Source organism: Typha latifolia, chromosome 4 (genome assembly GCF_019914945.1).
Source record: "Typha latifolia isolate L0001 chromosome 4, TyphaL0001v2, whole genome shotgun sequence".
In the NCBI taxonomy this organism is placed as follows: Eukaryota; Viridiplantae; Streptophyta; class Magnoliopsida; order Poales; family Typhaceae; genus Typha; species Typha latifolia.
Genome location: NC_133089.1, coordinates 13,482,536 through 13,497,098, shown reverse-complemented (window position 1 = coordinate 13,497,098; position 14,563 = coordinate 13,482,536). Strand labels below are relative to the sequence as shown.

General features: G+C 37.6%; 3 protein-coding genes across 4 annotated transcripts; all 3 read left to right on the top strand.

Moving 5' to 3' along the window:
- Positions 1 to 822: 822 nt before the first annotated feature.
- LOC140787445 (uncharacterized) lies at positions 823 to 3,082 on the top strand. The gene is made up of 3 exons (XM_073136361.1): positions 823 to 913; positions 1,154 to 1,438; positions 1,892 to 3,082. The coding sequence occupies exons 1-3, from the start codon at positions 850 to 852 to the stop codon at positions 1,903 to 1,905; spliced, it is 363 nt and encodes a 120-aa protein (XP_072992462.1). The 5' UTR covers positions 823 to 849; the 3' UTR covers positions 1,906 to 3,082.
- Positions 3,083 to 5,533: 2,451 nt separating this feature from the next.
- LOC140787123 (uncharacterized) lies at positions 5,534 to 7,330 on the top strand. Its single transcript, XM_073135894.1, has 2 exons — positions 5,534 to 5,831; positions 6,846 to 7,330. Exons 1-2 carry the CDS (start codon positions 5,600 to 5,602, stop codon positions 7,217 to 7,219), a joined length of 606 nt encoding a protein of 201 aa, XP_072991995.1. The 5' UTR covers positions 5,534 to 5,599; the 3' UTR covers positions 7,220 to 7,330.
- A 1,775-nt stretch (positions 7,331 to 9,105) lies between these two features.
- On the top strand, positions 9,106 to 13,418 carry LOC140786686 (SNF1-related protein kinase regulatory subunit beta-2). 2 transcript variants are annotated; one of them, XM_073135298.1, is made up of 5 exons: positions 9,106 to 9,432; positions 9,540 to 9,711; positions 10,674 to 10,852; positions 10,963 to 11,125; positions 12,808 to 13,418. In XM_073135298.1, exons 2-5 carry the CDS (start codon positions 9,559 to 9,561, stop codon positions 13,129 to 13,131), a joined length of 819 nt encoding a protein of 272 aa, XP_072991399.1. In that variant the 5' UTR covers positions 9,106 to 9,432; positions 9,540 to 9,558; the 3' UTR covers positions 13,132 to 13,418. The 2 variants fall into 2 exon arrangements, with proteins under 2 accessions (XP_072991399.1, XP_072991400.1); XM_073135299.1 differs by lacking the exon at positions 9,106 to 9,432 and having other exon boundaries at positions 9,456 to 9,711.
- Positions 13,419 to 14,563: the final 1,145 nt, after the last annotated feature.

Here is a 14,563-nt window from a genome sequence, read left to right as displayed (position 1 = left end):
AAATATATCTTTCTTGTCTATCCAAAATGGAGGCTAGGGCGTAGGGGTTAAGAAAGTTTGTGATCGACAACCTCAAGGACCCAGGAGAAAGAGCAGCAGGAGTCCTCCTAACCGGAGACCAGGCAAGGCAACCTGAAGCGTTGACCAGGTGGGACTGCATGTCACTCGGCGTCGTCCTCCTCGTGGCCCTCTTCCGCTTCTGTTGGACGATGAAGGCGCCGGACGCCGGTCCGACGGCAACCTTCGAGACCAACCCAAGATGGTACTATCAACCATTGGCTACCAATTAGTCCAGGATTATGATATCTTGCGTCGTCGTCGTTCGTACATGTTGAAGTCGTGGATTCACAGTTCACTTTACAAATGTATTAAGATTTTCTTATTAATTTAGCCTAAAATTTTCCACACTAAAGTTTCAGTGAGCTAGTTGCTTGGAGTACACGATCCAAATTCTTATAATTAATAATGTTTAAGAATATGTTAATTTCGGAGCGCACATCACTTTATATTAGATAAGCCACCAATATTATTAATATTATAGCTGAGTTGATATTTGATGGATTTCCGATCGAACAGTCGAATCACTGCATGCATGTGATTTTAGCTTATTTTGATTTATTTCTTGAGACAGTCAGTTAACTTACGATCAATTAAAAATTATATTAGATATAGGTACATAACCATAGCCATATATAGTCAAAGTACCATCCTTAAGTAAGAGAGAGAGAGAGAGAGAGTTGTTGGGTAAGATTGTACGTTTTAATTAATTTAATGGTCAAGTGGGAGGGAAAGCTTTCGCAAAAGTAAAGTTGCTGGGTCATCCTTCATTTAAAATAGTGAGACTTGTTGATGAAGCAAGAGATTAGAACAGAGTGGTCCTTGCCAATTAGTGACTGTTTGTCAATTATTGGAGGTAATAGATCCATAGCAACATGGTGAGGTTACTGTCTTTAACTTTTAGTAGAGTTCATAGATATCCTTGTATAAGAAAGGAGGTTAACTTCGATCATATGATTAATTTGAAACAGTAATACTGTCTACCGACTATTCATTAAACTATTATAGTCATACTATTTAAGTGGCGATATAGATTCTTTCAAATAGATGGCTCTTATAAAAATTAAACCCTCTCTTTGTTGATGGGGGGTTGAAGGTGAAAAAGTAATTGATAGATTTGAAAGCTATAAAAGAAAAAAGTTGGAAGAACGGCGGGAGTTCTCAACGACTTCGAAACGGACCCCGTTGGGCTTCCTGAAGGAGAATATCGGAGGCGGAGGCGTTGACGACCTCGTTAAGCCGGTTGACCAAGCAGTCCTCAACCAACCGGAGCCGTTGATCAAATGGGACGTCTACCTGGCAGTCGGCGTCGTCCTCTCCCTCGTCTGCTTCTGCCTGGGGACGAGTAGTTACGGCCGGACGATGAAGGCGCCGGGGAGGGGTGAGTTTGTGTCTTCTTCTTGTTGGAGTCGTCGATTCGCTTGACATATGTATTAAGATTTTTGTCATAAATTTCGCCTAAAATTTGCCACCATGTATGGCTTCTTCCGTGGATATTGGGTGGATATTTGGCGGAGTTTGTATGGAAGCACTATATATTCTTTGTGGCCAATGGCAAAGTTTAAGTTAATTCTTGGGCAACCTCACTTTAAATATTGTGAAATATTCAACAACGCAATAATGGATTCTTAAAAAAAGAATTTAGACTATATACATCCTTTGGAACTTTGGTTTTGGTACGCTCAGAATCTTTAATTATTGGAAACTTGTGACCCCTCTTCGGTGTTAACCAAAAAGAAAAAGAATCTTCCATAAATTAATTTTCTTTTCGCGTATTCAAAGCAATAATTCTTTTCCTATGGCAATTATCTTAAGGATACCATTTTTCTAACAGTTTATAACGTATGATATGGCGATCGTCGTCGTCGACGGTCAATCACACTCACGGCCGGAGCTGTCGCAAGATGAGGAAGCAAGCACCACCACACAAGGTGGGTGAAGGGGTGGAAGTCGATAGACGGAGACCTCGTCGGCAGCGGGAAGGTGTGAGCCATGGCACTGAGATGGATTTGAGCTAGAAACCCAACCAAAAAGGAAGAGGGGAGTTGAGTTAATTACATGGCAATAATTGCGTAGATTGATTAATAAGTTTACTAAAAAGTTTTGAGAAACTATATAATTATAACACGACGGTAACTTAATTTCTTTTTAGAAAGTAAGTGCAGGGCTGGTCCTACTCGAATACCATCCATTAAAGAAAACCACCGCATTGACTCCAAGTCTTCATCAAGTGCAAAGCCACTCCTTATATATACAACGAAACGAATCACCTCCTCCCATAGCCCATATACGCGGGTATCTATCCGAACTCCGAAATGGAGGGGGTTAGAAAGTTTCTACTCAACAATCTCAGCGACCCACAAGGAGGAGACGGAGGAGGAGGAGCAGCAATCGACGAACTGAAAGGCCAAGCCCTGCAATTCCTAAAAGAGAAGCTCGGAGAGCTACTCAATCTCCTGTACTCCCTCTACCTCGCCCTCGTGGGGAAGATCGACCAAGTCTTCCCACCGGAGACGAGGTCGGAGACGTTGCCCAGGTGGATCCACGTGGCACTCACCGTCGTCCTCCCCGTGGCCCTCTTCCTCTACTGCTGCTGCTTCCCCTGCTTATCTTTCCTCTTCGATCTCTGCCTCTCTTTCTTCCGCCTCTGCTGGTCCTGCTGCTGCTCCATCTTCCGCCTCTGCTGGTCCTGCTGCTGCTCCATCTTCCGCTGCCTCTGCTGCTGCTGCTTCAGAGGGAGGGTCAGACTGATGAGGGCGCCGGGGAGGGGTGGGTTGGTCATGCGGAGGCCAACCTTCGAGGCCGACCCAAGAAGCTATTTTCGTGATCTCCGGGCTAATAGACCACTTATCTACTAATAGTTGATGTCCATAGGACTACCCAGTCGTGTGATCCTGATCCATCCTCTAGCTCTTGTGTGGTTGTTTGTAATCTGTCGATCAATATATGTTTTCTTATAAGATCTCTTGTACTATATATACACAAGAGATTATATATAGGAACTTGGTTGTGCGTTAAAATCCAATGCTGCTATGGTTTCTTCCGTAGACATGGTGGAGGCACCAAATTATTTTTAAGCAAACTTGACTACATAGGCGATGGATGTATAATGCGCACATAAAAGAGAAAATTGGTGCAAAGGTGGTTGGAATGATATTCTTTGTGTTTCTTTTTTATTAAAAGAAAACTTTTTTATAGCCAATGGAAGGTAAAGCTTTTCAGCAAAGTTGAAGTTCTTCACCCACCTCACTTTAAATCATGTATATTTTTTAATAAAGCAGTGATAAAGAGTCCATACATAGTAGCTTTTTAAGAAAAAAAAAAGATGACTTTATAAATTAGCCACTTGGGATATAGAAAGCTTCGTTACATAATTTTATAATAGATAATAGCTGCATTTTTTAATAAAAAAAGAATTTAGACTCTTAACTGTTATTTATTTGTAAAGAATTATTTTTTAAATTATATGCTAAAATTTATCTATATTATAATACTCATTTCGTTTTTAAAATTTTTATTAAATGTCAAGTTTATTGTCATAGAGTTGTCCGGCAAGTTTATTGCCATAGAGTTGTCAGGAAAGTTATAATATTTCAGCCTATTACTGCCCAATGAGTTTACGGGGTCCATTTGGACTTTTGATTAGGGCTATCAAAATAATTAAGCTGGCTCGAGCTCGACTTGATAAGGTTCGATCAAGCTCGGCTCAAAAATGAGTTGAGACGAGTTTGATCTTCAAAATATATTTGAATTGATTAATGCTTGAAATTGCATACTGATCAGCTCATTTAAGCTTGATCTCAGTTCAAACTCAAAATTAACTTAAAATTGTTGAACTGAAATGATTTTAATTCATGCTTGAACATATATATTGGTTCGATTATGGCCCCTACTTTTGATCGTGCAAAATAATCCGAGTTTGTAGTCGAGTAAGCAAGTTGAGTTTTTGAGCCTTTGGAGTAGGCTTCTGAGGCAAGTTTTCACTACTTTACATTGGATTGAGATCTAAAATTAGGATTGTACTGATAGAGAGAGTATAAAAAGGGAGACCATAAGAGATCAGAGAGAAACAAGGTCAATAGCGACACACCAATATTGTGGCCTCAACGAAGAGAAAGAGAGTGTATGTAATTCTTACAACTCAAAAATCATCGAGGAACTTGCCATGTTCTTGCTCCATCCAGCTCTTCTCAATTTGGTGATGGACGAAGCTTGTAGGATTTCCCAATGTCTCGCTAAAAGACTGTCAGAGAACGAAGGGTGAAAACTATTAGACTAAAATCTAACCCAATTTGATTTTGTATCCGAATTTTACTGGATATGAGTTGAATATTTTTCCTATCGATCTTAATATCCAAATTTGTATCCCCTATCAGGATAATCATAATCTATACAGATAATATGGGTTATAAAACAGTATCCACAATCAATATCTGTATATGCTATAAATTTCACTAAATTGAGCTTGGGCCATGCCATGCCAGAGTCAGTTTCCTGCTGGAGTTTGGTGGTCCTCTTAATACCTCAGAATCTCTACTCAACCACTGCATTAATTAACTCCAAGTCTTCACAAAGTGCAAAGCCACTCCTTATATATACAACAGAATCAATCACCTCCTTGTCTATCTGAACTCCGAAATGGAGGGGCCAAGCAAGTTTTTGCTCAACAATCTTAGCAACCCACAAGAAAGAGGAGGAGGAGGAGGAGGAGGATTCTTATTATTTACGAGAGTTGTTTTAGCTGCCCAAGTTAATTATTGAAATGAGTTAACTCAGCCCATTACTTCAGCTTAATTAGAGTCCCCAAATTGCTTCAACTGAATGTAGAACTCAATGAACAATACTAAAACAGGTTTCAAGGTAGACATCGAAATCTAGAGAAGAAAAGCTTTCTTGAAGTGGACTGACCAATGTGACTTCATTAGGTGGCTTAATTTGGAGGAGGAGTTGGGGCACACTTACGAACTAAAGGAGGAGATTTAATTAATATGTACTTCATGAAGTAATGTGATATGTTACATCTACGTAGATGTGATGTGATCTAGAAGTAGAGTGAAGGGAAGGGGTAAGCAACCAAACTACACTCTTCTTCGGCTGCTACTGCTACCACATCCTTCCCACCTCCTTTCTTTTTACTCAAATATTAAACCTTCTCTACGCTTAGCTTACCAGAATTTGATCTTTTCTTTACATCAACTTAGAATAAATAAATAAATGAAACGTAGAATATTAGACAAATTGCATTTTAATGTGGTTCAGATCTGAAGAAGATGTTGGAACAAATGATTGAATTAAGTACAGTCAATGATTGGTAGCAATAAATATAGGTAGAGGAGTTAAATACTTAAATGAAAAATATAGGGTGTTACTTGGGGGTTTAAAGTGTAATTTTGCCATAGAATGTTTATATCAATTTATCATTTTAGTCCTCCAAGGTTATTTAAATCATTCCCCAACCAACTATCATTTTAGTCCTCCCCAACACACACACACACAAACACACCAGCTTTCGGTTCTCCTGCAATCTCGTCTTCGAGCTCCGATGGCGCACGAAAACCGAGGCATCCACGTGTCCACCGCCGTGCTGCTCCTCCTCCTCGGTGTTGCGTGGTCGGCGGCGGCGGCTCGCGACTGGATGCAGCTCTCACGTGCGGAGCTCGCGCGGGTCGCCGGCTACGGGGAGGAGCCGCTCTCCACCGTCCTGGTCACCGGCGCCCTCCTCTGCAACGTCTGCTTCCTCCCCGGGTCCCACCCGCTCACATCCTACGTGGCAGGTGATCTTTCAGTCTCCCTATTAGCTATTTGCATGCATCTTCGTCTCTAAATATATATTACTTCTCACTTATAAGATACAAGAAATGATAGATATTAACCTTAGCTAGCTACTGCATGCTGTTCTATTTGTGCCATTAAACTACTTCATGTAGTATATAATGGGAGTAAACTTGCTCACGTTTAGTCTTTCAGCATTTGAGTAGCCATTCTACGCACATCGATCAAATGCATTCGATCTACCGTGTTGGTAATTAAGATATGATAACTATTAGTTCATTTTCCATTAACTATACCTTAGACTTTTGGTTTAGTTGGTTGCGTATATGTGTTTTTGATCACTTAAAACAATATATAGAACAAGCATTAGCCGTTAGAAGTGAATACAATTGTAAAATAAAAGAGTTTCGGGTAGGATTCTTGTGCTAGATGATGACTAGACTAGCTGATCAACTGGTATTTTACAGCATTTAATAAGTAAAACTCAGCTGAAAATTATTCCATCCAAATCCAATCCCACAATACGAACTATCTATTTATCTATATATATAGAGAGAGACGGATAGATTGATAGATATGTTTTGATTCTTTGATAGGATCATCACATCTTGTGAAGCTTCGCGAATTGTATACGTTCTATAGGATGGATAGTCTTTATCCAGGGGTTGGTGAGCAAAATAAGGTAATGTAGTGACGTACCAACTTATTGCCCTTACCTAATAATTATAGCTTAGAAGAATGTTCTAATATATATTCTTTTAGTAGAAAATTATAAATAGCATCTCATATTTTGACTATATTTATAATATAGCTCTATCTCTCTCTCTCTATTCTTTATTTATCTTCTTTATTAAGGACACATCGACTTCCTAAATTTTTAAAAATCTCTCACCGATCATTTTAATATCAACTTTATTCTAAATCTTTCATAATATACCCAAGAAAAAGAGTTTAAAAAATAAATAAAAAGAAGTAGTGAATAGTGATAATAGTTTGGGTGTGAAATAAATCTCCAGGTGCAAAAGTAGCCGTTGTATGCGAAGGCGACGGCCATGGCGAAGAAACGAAGAATGGTCGGGCGTACGCAACGACGGACGAGTACGGCGAGTTCACAGCCCGTCTCCCCTCCCACCTCCACGCGATCAAGCGGCTGGACGAGGATTGCACGGTCAGGATCCTTCGGCTGCCTACGACCTCCTATTGCCAGCTCGGATCACACCCGAATCTCAAAGCTATCAAGCCTTCTTCGGTGGGCGATGGCGTTCGCGTGTACTCTACGGGGGCCATACGTCTGTACGGCCACGGCCACGAAGATATTAAACGTTCTCGGAGGTGTTCAAAAGACTCAAGAGAGCGACGTAGAAGAGGGAAAATTGATCCTTTTAATTAAAGATGATTGAATTGATCTCATTATGTATGATTATATATATATATATATATATATATACATGAGTTACAATGAATAGTACACCCCTAGAGTGATTGGGCCTTGCAAACTAAATTATGAGGATAATTCTAAATAGTCATTTTGATCCCCTTTTTATGAATACATCCACCTAGGGTGGGTGGCGGAGGAAGAAGGGTTGATTCGAACTTGTTCAATAGACTTTTAGGTCGGGTCGAATCCAAAACTAACTCAATATATGCTTTAGTTCAAAATTTTCTCATCGGATATGAGTGAGCTTTTGGGCCCATGAGCTTTTTGAGTTGCTATGCGCCTAACAAAATTATAACGGCACAATATCGACATATTTCTTTGAGTTTGTTCGGATGCATCAATGTCTTAATCATGCATATAGGATGTTTTATATCTATAAGAGAGTCACATAATTAAAGTGAATGTAATCAAAATTATCATCGAATATACACGATTAATATAACTGATGCACATATTTTGAAAAATCAAAGCTATGTTCGAAAACAAATCCAAATGGATTTAGATTAATTTCTTTTGTGGAGAATTCAATTAATTTCATATGGAATTGTATTCCACTAATTTAGCAAACAATAAATTTGAATTGAATTCTATCTAACCTTATTATTTGGAATACTACCTAGAATTCATTTCAATATATTTTATTTTTCTACTATACCCTTTATCATCAATGCAAATTAAGTATATAAATATATAATATATATAATAACAGAAATTTGTTAATGACAAAATCTCAGAAACTAATGAGATATTCAAAAACCAAACAATTTAGAAGCAAAAAAGAAGAAGAAGGAGAAAGTCGAATTACACACCTTAATTAAACTGGGGAAGAGAACGTCGTTAGGGTTCCATAGAAAATATTTTATTACTTTTGAAGTCAAAATTAAAATACCTCTTGATTGACTTTAACAATATAATTTTCTATTTGTTTTATATATTAACATAAAAGAACTTATTCAAAAGTATTAAAGTCATTTTACATCTATACTTACTTTAACTTATATATATATATAGTAATAGTAGTCATTAATTTATATTTAAAAATCATTAACTGAAACTCCGATTTTAAAACACATCTAATTTTATATGTAAGTTTTAAAATAAATTAGATGTATACAAATAATTGGAGGAAGATATAAAATAGTCATAAACTCAATTTATCAGTGCTTACAAATAGAAGATCTTGCAACTAAATTATTGGAGGACGGGCATCTATTCTTTATATAATTTAGGAACTGACGTATTCCCACAAATTATATAACCATAATAATAATAAGTTTGAAGAATGATTTCTAATTCGCCAAAATAAAAGAAAAGAAAAAGAAAAAGAAAGAAAGTAGAAGTCCCACCAAAGTGGCCCCCACCGTTGGATTCTCATCTGACGCCGGACTCTTTTCATGATAACGACGCCCAACAACTTCCAATCACTTTTAAGATTCTTCCTCTGACCGGATTCTCCGCAATAGTTGATGCGGGAATTTTACTGCATTCCCATACTTACAATAATGATAAAAGATTCATGGGACTTGCAGGGGATCCTTTTGTTCTGCTGGGTCCCACCGCCACTGTCTGGGTGCGCCTGGGGGTATCACCTCGCTGTCATCCCTGGCCGTCCGCGGAGACTAACGGCCCAACATGGGCCCCACCAAGGCCCAATCACTGGGGCCCACGTAACGCGGTTTTTTCCACGCCGTGCTATCGCATGCGTGAATCCAGGCCGTCCGTGTCCTCCGCCGGTCAGGCTTCCTATTAATAAATAATCTCGTCAAAAAAAAAAAAAAAAAAAAAAAAATCGAAGGCCCGAAATAAATTTGATATCTTTGAAAATTGCTCCCAAACTCATGGGAGGAAATCCGCAGGAAGAGAAAAGAAATTTGAAGTTTTTTTTTCCTCTTATTTTTCGTTTCATTTCTATTGTTCTTTAAAAGTAAAAGTAAATAAATCTCGGGTCACTTGCCTCGATCTCAATTGGGTCTCCTCTGCTGGGGTTTGTGGTGGCTTGCGTGTTGGTGGTCTTTCTTCTCCTCGCTTTCCCTGCTCTGTTTCTAGAGACACATGTCGTCTTCTTCTCTCTCCTCGCTTTTCCCCCACAACTCCTTTCTTGCTGATACCCAAATGGCTTCTCTTCCTTTCCTTTATGTTCCTCTGATTCCTGAGTACTAAAGGAGGTAGCTTTACACTAGAATCCATCCTCTATTTGTTTTTTGTTTGTTTTTTTTTTTTTTTGGGTTCTTTTGATTTGTTGCGATTTGCTGATCCTTCCTTGGTTTCAAAGTGTTGATCTTTGGGACGCGATGGGCAATGTTGGCAGTGTTAGGTTGGGTGGGGAGGAGGGGAAGGATGCAAGTTTTCTTAGCCATGGGGAATCTGAGAATTTTATGGGGCAAAGCCCTCCTCAGAGCCCTGGTGGTGCAGGACACTCACCTCCTTTGATCTTTGCTCCCCAGGTCAGTGCTCCTTTCTCTTACAAGTTGATTCACACATACGTACATGCAAGATTAAATATTTTGAGAAATCCTATCAGTGATGCATTAAGAAACGAAAAGAGTGGAAAGTAAAGTGATTATTAATTACTTCTTTGTATCTTTCTCTCCCTCATATTTTATGTTCTCTGATTGCACTGTACTGCTGGTAGTTGGATAGGTCATGTGTTCTTTGTAAATTCACTTAACCCTTATGTTGATTGTTACTGGAATGTAGTCAGTCTCTCATTATCCTCATTTTTTATTTTTCACTCCTATCTTCCTGCAAAGGCATGGAAGTGACTTCATGGTTGAGTGATCTGATAGATCTTCCTGACTTCCTATGATTGCTCACAGATTTTATTATTTTCGTTATTTTTCTTGGTTTGATGAGATCGGCATGGAAATAAGGAAAGGAAAGAATTTTCTACAAAATTAGTTTCAGTTAGTCTCTAGCAGCTCTAGAATGATCTAGGGGAAGAACTTTGAGAAAAAGGTGCATTATCATGATAAGGAAGATTTCAACAACTAAAAGTGGAAGTGCTTTTGATGTGATAAAGAATCACCTTTAGTGATTCTCATTGCACAAAATCTCTGAATGCCGCTACCTGAAGACAAAGAGGTATACCTAAAGAGGCTTGGGAATCTTCTAGGCTTCTAAATGTGGAATGCCCAACAAAGAAGAAAGAAAACAACAACAGAGCAGTGCCGGATAGGCATGAGCCTCACTTTTCATAGTGCTGATCTGTGAATAGCACATATTTGCACTAGAGATACGACAATGTCCACTGTGTATCGGAACAGTGCTCGCCAACTGTTTTGCATACCAAATTGATTGTACTTGCACCGCTCTAAGCTGACTCAAAAATCTATCTGTGATTAGAAATTTAAAATTACTTAGCCTATCGAGGTTCTAATAAGTAACAGTTTTCCTTTTATTATTCTAGGCCCCTGTTGTTCCACTTCAGAAAGTAGAGGACATGCGTTATCAAAGTGATCTTTTGATGCATAAAATCATTGATGAGGAAACTGTCCAATGTGGCCAAGGAATTCTGACAATGATCACCTGGAACCATGGTGGCAAGGAAGTGTTTGTGGAAGGATCTTGGGATAACTGGAAAACAAAGTACTGAGGACCATTTATGCTATATCTGCAGCTATGCTGTTTTATTATAAAAGTACATGGTGATTTAAATGATTTGGAATCTATCTGACTTGTCATTTTGTCTACAACAGGATGATCTTGCATAGATCTGGTAAGGAATTTGCCATTATGAAGGTACTCCCTTCAGGTTACTACCAGTACAGGTTCATTGTCGATGGAGAGTGGAAATATGCCCCTGAGATGCCCTTGATGCATGATGATATGGGGAATGTATACAACATCTTAGACGTGCAGGTAATTAAAGCTGTCAGTTGCTCTAATTCGTCCAAATCATCCTCGTTCCATTGTCAACTTAATCAACTATACAAGGATGTCATTACCTTGGTTTTATCTTATGATATGATGCATGGTAGCACACCATTTACTTCCAACTGTTTTAATTCTGCACTATCTTATCATCCGATAGTGTCTAACTGGCCATAAATTCCAGGTACTTCATCAAGATATAAGTAGATTGTAGATCTATATTAGTCATTTAGGGGTTTAGAAGCTGCTGGATGAGAATGATTGTGATTGAATAGATTATTCTACAAGATATTAGTACTGAAACCACACAAATGGAAACAATGAAAAATATAACTATTTTTTATTGAGGGTTTTAATGAAGATAGAACTGAATGGAGCATTTATAACTGGAAAGAGGAGCATAATAGGTCATTTATTGAAGTACAAAAAAACTCCCGGAGTGGCATGAATAATCACAGAATCAAATTAATGTAGCTGGAATGTTCATTGACATAGTTGAGTTAAAATACAAAAAGAAATACTGTTATTATGAAAGAAAAACTGACTTAAAAAGTAGCTGAATAAAGAAAAGAACATGACCAGCTTATTCTAGGTAATTGGAAAAAAGGCTCTTCTTTTGTTGTTGTTCCTTGAGAGATTTCTGTCCGACATGCACTCAATTAAAATCACCTGAAAGTTGAAACATAAATCACAGTTTTGGGCAAACATACACAGGGAAGGAAGTATCTTCTAATTAACTTAATCAGGGATCGTTCACCAACCTTATCATTTTGTAGCATTCTTGAGTTGCTTATACTTGATCTAAGATGATATAAGATCTTTGTTACTAACTTCTCTAGTTTAAACAGGAGTCGCTTCACTAGTTTAGGTGCTTAGTAGCTTGAAAGATAGGTCAGCTAAATAGAAAGAGAAGTGATATTTCATCTTGTTTATGCAATTTGAGACATCTTTGCAGTGTGATGCCAGTGTATCCATTCTCTTCAGACTAATTTAAATACTAGGTCATCATTGTGAGATATGGAGCTGATTACCAAACCAGAAGTTTTTGTGAGAATGATTACTGAACCAGAATTGTTAAAACCTTTACCATTAGTTCAAATTCTAAGAGATGCATATTTGCCAAGAAATGATGTAAATTTATTTCTTACGATGGTCTTGTTCAAGTTCACTTCTCGTTTTTCAGTAGAAAGCCCTTGGGGTCCTGTTTATTCCCTAGGCTCCTCATGACATACCAAAGAGGTGAACATGTTGGATTCTTCTACTTCAAAAACTGCAACATCTCAATTAGAGTGACAACCCTATATTGTAGCTAGTAGATTTTTTTTTTTTTGCATGGCTTATATGTACTATTATATACATGCTTGTTTTCTGAGATAAGTTTGTTATGTTCAAGCATATTATCTGCATTAACTTTTTTGTGTGTGTGTAAATGATTTTCAAAATCATCAGCAGCCATTTAGCTTTTGCAATTCTAAAAGCATGCAATAAACTCTCCACGTGATTGAAGTACTTACACTTCCATGGCTCATTTATTTCTTTTCTTCTTTGGAGAATGTCATCCAAGAACTGCTTACGTCGTGCATTGACTTAGAAAAGAGAATCCATAGTTGTCATATTAATCATGAGTCTTATTTAGAGGAGTCACTTAATTATCCTCATTCATAATTCAGGAATACGTTCCAGAGGCCGTAGGAAACATTGCCTGTTTTGAGCCACCCCACTCGCCGGAAGCAAGCTACTGCAATTGGCCACTTGGCCCAGAGGATTATTCCAAAGAGCCACCAACAGTCCCTCCGCAGCTACAGCTCACCCTTCTAAACACACCGACCACCATGAGCAGCTCCTCTTCTCTTACAAGACCCCCACATGTTGTGCTGAACCACCTCTACATCCAGAAAGGGAAGAGCGGTCACCCTGTGGTTGCCCTCGGCACAACCCGCAGGTTTCGAGCAAAGTATGTCACTGTGGTGCTTTACAAATCCTTGCAGAGGTAATGCACAGATAAGCTGGATGTAGTCTTTGTCGAGCCAATCAGATGCTCAATATTGAAGGATATCAAGCTGGGTTTTACTTCTTGCTATATTTTTGGCTGAGTAGAGATTTCATGTTTTTATCATTTGTATGTATATTGGCCTTGTATCTTGGATCAGATAGGGTTGTTATCAGTGAACTATATAGGAGAGGGACCAAGTGACAAATGTTGTTAAGTTGTCAACATTTGAGGAAGTAAAGCTACTTGCTATATATCATCAAAAAGATCCTCAAGAGGGTCTTTTTACAATGTGTCTTTTAGAGTTATTTGAGAAATAATCTTTTTTGCCTATAATTTTCAACACACCCTATTGTTGTGTTGTCTAACTGTTCTTAATCCTATATCATGCCTTATTTAACTCTACCAATGATGTTATATATAATATATAAAAAAATATGCCACCTGGCAGAAGATGGTTCGATGGAAGAACGAGTCAAATTAGATTAAATCTCATGATTACCAGGAGATCGAGACTTGTTCAAGATGGACCCAAACGTTGACCATTGACTGGACGCGGAAGCACATACGATAGGCCACCAATCGTTGCCCAACCTATGCTATTTTTCCAAGTCTATAAGATTTTGATTGAGAAGAAGAATAGAATGGCTAAAAGCCTAAAACCTATGAGAAAAAAAAACTATAGATGTTTTAGATTGTCTTCAAATTATTTTAAAAAAAATTAACTTAATTCTATAATTAAGTTAATAAGACGGTTGGATAAAATTACATATACATTTTTTAGCAAATAGATTACTCTGTCTGTATATAATAAAAGGAGAGTTTTATTTATAATATTATTAAACTATAGGAGTGTTGTTTATAATTTTCTATTAATTCTACATTTTAATCTGTACAAAAATCACTTCACTTTTGAAAACAAAAAGTATTTTAATACATTTTTATCCTCACCAAACTGTAAGCTGACAAATTAATTTAAATGACTGTTTTTATTAAATAGAAATATATTAAAAGGAAAGTTTAGGATGAGTTAGTGATATTTTTATAATTAAAAATTAAAAATGCACGAATACTGTTAATTTGATACTTGAAATTACTTTTGAATTTGGCCACGAGCTCAAAATTAATCTAAACGATTATTTTAATTTAAACTTAATTTTATAGCTAAGCTCAAAATTAATTTGAATTGAAACTTGATAAGGGCTAGAGTCGATTGCACACTCTAATAATGACCAAGATAATGCCTCGAATATTAATTGCGCCTGACTGATACCAACTATATACCTACCTACACGCGAATTAAGCCATCTTAATCTTAAACTAATCCTAATGTGAAACACTGTTGCCTTTTGGACATTAAACCTGTCAACTTTTCTCAAACCAAAAAAAAAAAAAGAAAAAGAAAAAGAAAGAAGAATCAACTTCAAGCTACAGAT

Excerpts from the sequence above, each read along its gene's own strand:
- LOC140787445 (XM_073136361.1), top strand. The coding sequence starts at position 850 with ATGAAGCAAGAGATTAGAACAGAGTGGTCCTTGCCAATTAGTGACTGT. Across the intron at positions 914-1,153 it reads CTGTTTGTCAATTATTGGAG|GTGAAAAAGTAATTGATAGA; the intron begins GTAATAGATCCA and ends GGGGGGTTGAAG.
- LOC140787123 (XM_073135894.1), top strand. The coding sequence starts at position 5,600 with ATGGCGCACGAAAACCGAGGCATCCACGTGTCCACCGCCGTGCTGCTC. Across the intron at positions 5,832-6,845 it reads GCTCACATCCTACGTGGCAG|GTGCAAAAGTAGCCGTTGTA; the intron begins GTGATCTTTCAG and ends ATAAATCTCCAG.
- LOC140786686 (XM_073135298.1), top strand. The coding sequence starts at position 9,559 with ATGGGCAATGTTGGCAGTGTTAGGTTGGGTGGGGAGGAGGGGAAGGAT. Across the intron at positions 9,712-10,673 it reads CTTTGATCTTTGCTCCCCAG|GCCCCTGTTGTTCCACTTCA; the intron begins GTCAGTGCTCCT and ends TTATTATTCTAG. Across the intron at positions 10,853-10,962 it reads TGGGATAACTGGAAAACAAA|GATGATCTTGCATAGATCTG; the intron begins GTACTGAGGACC and ends TGTCTACAACAG.